This window comes from Impatiens glandulifera, chromosome 7 (assembly GCF_907164915.1).
Source record: "Impatiens glandulifera chromosome 7, dImpGla2.1, whole genome shotgun sequence".
Classification (NCBI taxonomy): domain Eukaryota; kingdom Viridiplantae; phylum Streptophyta; class Magnoliopsida; order Ericales; family Balsaminaceae; genus Impatiens; species Impatiens glandulifera.
In genome coordinates this window covers 4,437,749-4,445,712 of record NC_061868.1, presented here as the reverse complement: position 1 = coordinate 4,445,712, position 7,964 = coordinate 4,437,749, and the positions used below count along the sequence as shown (strand labels likewise).

The following is a 7,964-nucleotide window of genomic DNA, read 5'->3' as shown; positions in this document are numbered from 1 at the left end:
TAAACCCAAAACCCTGCAACAGCCTTCGACAGAAGCATTTTAAACCCAAAACTAAACCTAAACAATAAACCTAAACAATAAACACTACCTAAACCTAAACACATACCTAACCTAAACAATACCCTAAACCATTCCTCCATTATAGCATGCATGGATATAAAACGGAGAACTAGGATAAAAACAGATAGAAACGGATAGAAACGGGGAAGATAAACTCACCTTCGACATTCTGGAGTTGAGATTCTCGTCGGGGGCTCTTGTTTGTCGTCGGAGCTCGTCGGGGTTCGAGGGAGGGTTCGAGGGAGAGGACGTCGTCGATGTTTCGGGGGATTTTCGTCGTCGTCGTCGTCTTCGGGGTTGATCAGTCGTCTTCGGGAAGTTGGAAACGAGAGAGAGGGAGTGAAAGGAGAACTGGGGAAAGGGAAACGACGGGGGAGAATGAAAATCAATTTTTTTTTTTTTTTTAATAAAGGGTAAAACTGACATTTTGCCTTGGAAAAAGGTCAAAAATGATAAAATTATAAATGACATGCTAAAAGTGGTAATCTCTTATGAGGGTTATTCCATCAAATTTCCCCTTGTTGTTGGGTTATTTAATATTTTATTAAATTTTTTGAAATAAATAATTTATTTTAATTCTTAATTAATTAAATAATTATAATATATTTTTTTAGTTTAAATTTTATAAAATTAAAATAAAAAATATTTAATTAATAGATTAAGTGTTTGATTGATTGAAAAAAATATATACATATCAATTTTTATTAAAAAAATAATATCAAATTAACTCAACTTTTGCCTTTGTTTATTTTCTAGAATAAAAAAAATTTATTTAAATTCTTGTTTATTTGAAAATTAATTTATTTAGAGTTATTTGAATAAAAGTTTATAATTTTAATAAAGGATAAAATAAAATAAAAAATTGATTTAGAGTTATTTGAAGTTTGAAATATTTAAATAAAAAATATAAATTATTTAGGGTTAAATATGTTATTTAATATATAAAATATAATAATAAAATAAATAATTTTAAAAAAAAACTCAGTTATTTTAATAAATATGATAATCAAATATTATTTTCACTTTTATTATCAAATTACTTAATTCATTAATTGAAATACTAAAATATTTTTTATTTTAAATTATTAGTTTTTACTTTATTTATAAATATTAATACTTTTTAAATATTTTTTATAAAAAATTATCAAAAAAACTAATTACATCACTCTATCATTAATTATTTCTCTCTCATAATTTTTAAATACCTCGTACCTAATCTTAATCGGATTCCTAAAAATAATTATTTTTTCTCCTTATAATTTTTTAAATAACCTCGTACTTAATCCTAATCGGTAGTCCTAAAAACAATCAAATAAATTAAGTAATTATTTCCATATAATCTTTACTTTTATAATTACCTTCAAATTATTTATATACAAAATTTAAAAGTACATGCATAATAAATATTTTAATTAATGTTTAAATGATAAAATTCTTTATAACTTTTTTAATTAAATAATTAATATAAAATAAATTATTGTTTAATTTTTATTAAGTTTAATCTCAAATATCATGTCATTCATTATACATATTTTTATGATCACATTTTTTAAATCATCCCAAAGTATCATCTATTTCTTTATATTTATATATTTATATATATATATAATTATTTTACATTTTTTATTATTAATATTCACTTACTAAAAATAAATAAACTTTTTAATAATTCCACATAATATGTGAATTATTTAAAAAATCATAATTTATGGTGATGTTGAGAAAATAATTTTTTATTTTTTTTTTTGGTAAATGACTTATATTAATATATAATAATAAAATTATTATTATTTTTTTAAATAGAGAATATTTTAATAGTTAATAAATTGAATAATATAATCATCGAAGAGAATCAAGATCCTGCTATTTATTCAAATAACTAAAAAAACAAACAAATCTTTATTTAGATATAATAAAGACCATAAATATATGATTGTTTATTGAATAGAGAGATATTTTGATAAAATTTTATATATATATTATAGAATCCAAATCTAACATCACATATATAATCTCAATGTTTTCTGATCAAACTCAATCACAACTTCATAAATTGTTTTCAAATGGACCTCGTTGTTGATTGACCATAAAGGTTAGAACTTTGGCTTATTCTATTTATCAATTTTATAATTCAATTATTGACCATGATTGCAGAATTGGTGAAGATTTATCTAGAGAAAGATGACCAACAATGAAAAAAATGTAGGCATTGGTGAAGGTGATAGTAGTAATAAAACACCCAAGAGAATTATACAGGAATATCAGAGGAATTTTTGTAAAGTGCAGGAACTTCTTTTCAGAAACAATTTGTTGATAAAATAGATTAACGTGAATCATCAATCTAGGATCTACGATAAAATGAAAAGAAACGTCGCTCTAATTTGAGACCTAAACAACAACATTAAAAGGATTTCTGATCTTTACCCTGTTTCTCCACTTCCCTTGCTTAACTCTATGGATGGGTGATTAATCAGATTCAGAAGATGAAATCCAAATCAGATGGAAAGGTAAAAAGAGGATTATTCTGATAAATGGATATGATTTTAATTTATCAGAAGGTTTACTCTAGGTTTATTTTACCTCTTAGAAATTCATGATTTATTAAGGACCAGCAACTATAGTAAATATTGAGAAGAAAAGACAATAAATTTTCCAGATTTATGAAAAAGAACGTTAATTTTCCAATAAGAATTGAATATAGACACAAGAACATTTGGACATGCCTTTTATATCACTTAGGGTTTGCTCATCAGCTTTCACTAACAATGTTGCAAAAAGCTCTTTCCAATCTGAAACTTTCTGGTCGTCGCCATTAGCCACCTATTGGAAACACACATGGCTTTAATGGAGAAATGGAGTTCATTTATAAATCATCATGGAATATTACAAATTTACAAGTGTTCAATTTCAAATCACCTCAAATACAAAACTGCTTTTGGGGACTGCATCAAGGGCTGCAGCAGCGCATATGGTAGCGGCATCTTCTTTGCTAAGACTTCCCATTTCTGCACTATTCTGTCATCAAGAGAATTTGGTTCATATATTTATAAATTCTATAGACATCACAAAACCTCATTTGAGAACAAAAAAATGCCAAATTTATTAAAACAACACAAGAGAGAAGAAGCAATGTCTATACTGAAACTATAATCCACAGATTAAGCAAGCAAATGAAAGAACATAGTCAATACTTGGATTTGAGGAAGAGAGATATGCATTCATTTTTTTAAGAAAAGGAGCAGTATTCTTTTGGAGCACAATGTAGGGTGAGATTTTGACTAATGATTGGATCAAAAGGAAAGGCATACATAGTTAGCAGATGTCAGTTATGTCAGGGTGCTGAGGAGTCGGCATCTAACATTCTCCTTCACTATTCTTTTGTGTAAAATATTTGGGGACTCTCATGGAGCTCTTTAAATATAGAATGGGTTATGCCCAGTTCAATTAAGAACTTCCGGGAGCTTGGCTTGGTTACTACCTGTTGTTGATTGACATGAAATGATTTTTTATTCTTCTTTTTTTAGACCATTTGACTCGAGAGGAATAGGAGAAATTTTGATAACAAGACCTCTTCGATATTGACTTGGAATTCGTTTTTGATAGCATTATGGATCTCCCGGAGGATCTTACAGTTGGATAGTCTTGCTGCTTTTATTTTCGATAATTTTCCTTTTGCTTAAACGAATATTTTCTAATAAAATGATCTTTGGTAAAAAAAGACGAGAGTTGTTCTTCTACAACACTTAGTGAGAATTATGAGAGATCCTTGTGAGAAAGAGATCCTACAAGGGACACAATATGATTTATTCTTTGGCCAAAGCTTTGAATGAAAGAACTGCACATTTAGACACCTCTTTAAACCTCAAAATAATGAAGGAGAAATTATGTCAGAGTAGGAATAGACACCTCTTTAAAGCTGAAGCCTAGGTTTCCACCAGGTACATTTTTTAAAGAACCAGCTTTTATAATGGTGTAAGGTATTCCAGAAGCCATAGCTATTGATTCATCTTGTTCGGCCAGTTTCCTTGCATTGCTATTAATGAGAGCTTGGATTCCACTGCTGCGTCTATAAACAGACAACTGCAATCTTATTAAAACAAGTCACTTATCATAAGAGAATATCACCAAATAAATGGAAAAAAAAAAGAGTTTTAGCTCATAACTACCTGAGATAGTAGAACCAAATGTTGCACTCCTTTCAAGTTCTTAATCTTCGCTAAGAATCCTTCCTGAAGAAAGGTATCATTTGTTAGAAATATATCTCCAAGATTTCATAAAAAGGAGAAACTTCTCGTGATTTATCTATGAAAGCTCTAAATCATTGACCTAGAATAATGAATTAAATGTTTCTCCTTTTCCAAATTTCAACCATTTATATACAATCATCCTATTTGGAAACGGCATTTTAATGAATCAATCTGCTTCTGAATCCCAAAGAACTCGCCAAACAATGCGTAGAGTCCTATTTGGAATGCTGAAATAAAATTATAAAAAGTGCTCGAGCAGAAAGCATGCTTAATATTCATAAACACTGTGTAGGTAAATTCCCCGTTCAATATCAAAACTTTCGTATTAAGCCAAAAATCAACTTGTGATCGGCCTAAAATGTTGGAATCATAACTCATAAGCCACAACTTTATTTTTCAAATGAAGTGCGATCACAATCAACCACCTTCTTTTACCAAACGAAGAAATAAATCTATATATATCTTTGTCTACAAGTTTGGTAATATCTCAATGGGATTGAGATATGGCCCAAAAAATTGAGAAAAATACTACTTTCTAAATGAGCTCAAATACATTCTTCCACTTAGACAAAAAGGCGTAGAAGGATTAAATTTGTATACTTTATTCTACCTTACCCTATTCTATCATATCACAAAACAAATTTTAGTTTGAATCACTTTTGATAATGTGGGATGCTCAAAAACCACTAGTTGATGTTTAATTATACCTAAGCATTTTTAAGATTCCATAAGCCATAGGTCTATATTCTAAAAAAAGATGCTTAAACAAAAAAGGATAAATGACAAATTATTTAATGGCATCAGTAAACGAGATCTGGTTTTAATCAAAATGACTGAATCAGAAGATGAATGATGCTAACAGGAAAGCTGCATACACTGGGACAAATTATTGTTCGAACACCTCTAAGAGCCTTGTTCTGGAATGAGCTGTCACTTACATCTCCAGAAATTGCCTTTCAATGAGATGACCCAAAAAAATAATAATAATGATCAGATGGGACCTTTAAACAAAAGACCATACGAGAGAAATATATGTCAATGGCCTAACCTCTACATAAGTCCCAAAGGCTTCTAAAGCTGCACGTCTGTCTTTCACCACTGCTTTAACTCGAACGCGCTTGACTATTAACGCCAATATCACCAACTGCACAAGCGAGGAATTATTTGAAAGCTAGTTCAAATAAAATCATTGAGCTCGTGGCTTGTTTATATGCTTATTTGAGAAATGAAATAGAAAAATATTCCCCATCAATGATTTCAGACAAGTTAGAGCGAAAATATATGAAATTTAATGAAGATAATCAAGTAGATTATTATTTGGGTGGTTCGGAGACCACCACAACTCCTCTATTCTCGGTAATTCATACATCCCTGATCAGTGTATGGACAACTATCACTTGAGCACACAGAGGGTTTAGGTTCGGCTTCAATGGGAGAAAATGGATCACCTAACAATACATCTCCACAAACCAAGAACGTGATTGGTAGTAAAACACCGATAATGTTGTTGAGACCTAATTCTATCTTCAAAGATTTCTCAAGATATCTTAAAAAGTTTTATTATAGCATCTAGAGTATTACCCATTTCATTTTTCATGCTTTTCCCCACAGGCATAGAGAAAGTTGCAATTGATTCTACTAATAATCTTTTCCTGAAAGGAAGAGTGTGAAATTGTGTTTTCTTTTCCGAAAGACCATGAGATTGCATCTAGTAGTAAGAAGAAAGATTGGTATAAATAATTCAATTCTTGGTCTTTGACCCCCTCAATCACTTCCAATGTCCGGGTTAGTGCAATAGGGTGTGTCCCAGTGTCTACTTATCTATCTCTAGATTTGAGACACAAATAAATAATAGGTAATCAGATAATTTGTACTTTCCTTTATTTTGTACCAAATCATACTTCTAGCAAAGAAACAGAAGTGTTCAATCACCCACCTGACCAATATCATTGTCTCCATCCGTAACTAAAATTGCATCTCGAACTTCATCTTCTTCTTCTGCAACTCAAAGCAAGAAAAAAGATACCAATAACTTAAACTATATAATATTGTACACATGAATGAATCCATTAGAAACATCTAATTCATCGTATTACCTGAACGTTCATCACTTTCAGTGACGGCTCCATCTTTTGGTAGGAGATCTGGTGCCCCATACCATTTTCTTAATTTTGGCCCCCCTGCAGTAGAAACTTGTGATAAATACCCAGATGATGTGTAATAATTATGCAAACAATGCACAAGAGAAAAGAATATTAGAAAGGTAGATCTTAAACTTTCTAATTCCTTAAGATTCCTCAGCAAGAACTAGTTATGAAGTAAGCATCCTGATTGCTTCGGTCGTGGCTAAAGAAAATAAGTCATATACCTAAAGAAACAGCAACAGTCATAATTTGGCTTCATCAAAATGCTTTATCATGGATAATGAAACAACAATAAGAAGTAAACAATGTCATTCTTTTGCTCACTTATCTTCTAATTGACAAAATACATATAGCAGATCAAACTCTATGGAGGCATTTCTCTTCAAGGAAGTAAAAAAAATTACCATAAGCAAACTATAGACAAGTGTTCATTTAATCTGCTTACAATCTACAATTCAAGTTAGCTCCAATTTTACAAAAAGATGATAATTGTCAAGTTCATGCAACAAATATAACCAGAATATAAAAAATCCAAAGGAAACAGATGAAAATACCTTCAATGTAATCCAGAATTTGGTCACCGAAGCTTCGCTTACTTTTAGAGAAGCAAATAATAGATCGTTTGATGAGACGATTGAAAGGTAAAGAGATGGCACGAAGCTTTGCAGACGAAGAGGAAACTGAGGGAGAAGATGTACAAAGAGAGAAGCTTGAAGAAACAGAGGCGGCAGCCATTGATGATGTATGAATGGATGGATGGATGTTCTTACTAATCTTCTTCTACATTCTTCGTGTTCTCTCCATATGTCCTGACTCCTGAAGACGATGATAAAGCTGATGTTGATACTCATGGTTGATGAACTTCAAAATGGATAATATATATGAGATTATTTTGAAAACCCCTGTTTTTGTCAAAAATTTCTAATGCACCATTGTAATCGGGAAATTGGACTAAATGACCCTGCAAATAGGCCTATTTGCATCCGTGGTCACCAGATAATTGAAATTGATCTGGTGACCACTTAATTTTTTTTGGACGAAATTACCCTTTTCGCGTAACGCGAAGGGACTTCGCGTTTCGCGAAGTGAGACGCTGTGAAAAGTCCAGAATACCCTTACTATATAATCAAATCCGGCCATCTTTGTTTCATTTCTTTTCTTCTTCTTCTCTCTCTTCCCTTCCGCTTTTCTCCTCCTTCTCTCTAATCTCGCCGGCGACGGAGTTCAACGGCGGCACTCAATGAGCTCCACGACGAGCACAAGCACTGTAACAATTGGTAAGTTTATGTATTTCAAGTTTATTGATGTTCATTTATGCATTTTCGAATCACTGCGTTGTTTAGGGTTTCATCTGATGATACTTCCCGTTTCGCTAAGTACTTCCCGTTTCGCTAAGTACTTACCGTTTCGCTAAGTACTTACCGTTTCGCTAAGTACTTACCGTTTCGCTAAGTACTTAACGCTTCGCTAAGGGTTTCCATTTCACAGTATTAATTATCCCGTTTCCCATTTT

At 31.2% G+C, this 7,964-nt stretch overlaps 1 protein-coding gene across 2 annotated transcripts; it reads right to left on the bottom strand.

The window, feature by feature from the left end:
• Nucleotides 1–2,647: 2,647 nt before the first annotated feature.
• On the bottom strand, nucleotides 2,648–7,302 carry LOC124945235. 2 transcript variants are annotated; one of them, XM_047485630.1, is made up of 9 exons: nucleotides 7,006–7,302; nucleotides 6,404–6,487; nucleotides 6,244–6,311; nucleotides 5,356–5,451; nucleotides 5,183–5,260; nucleotides 4,227–4,289; nucleotides 3,967–4,140; nucleotides 2,977–3,075; nucleotides 2,648–2,880 (listed from the first exon to the last, which is right to left on the bottom strand). In XM_047485630.1, exons 1-9 carry the CDS (start codon nucleotides 7,184–7,186, stop codon nucleotides 2,734–2,736), a joined length of 990 nt encoding a protein of 329 aa, XP_047341586.1. In that variant the 5' UTR covers nucleotides 7,187–7,302; the 3' UTR covers nucleotides 2,648–2,733. The 2 variants fall into 2 exon arrangements, with proteins under 2 accessions (XP_047341586.1, XP_047341587.1); XM_047485631.1 differs by having other exon boundaries at nucleotides 6,244–6,305.
• Between the last annotated feature and the right edge of the window lie 662 nt (nucleotides 7,303–7,964).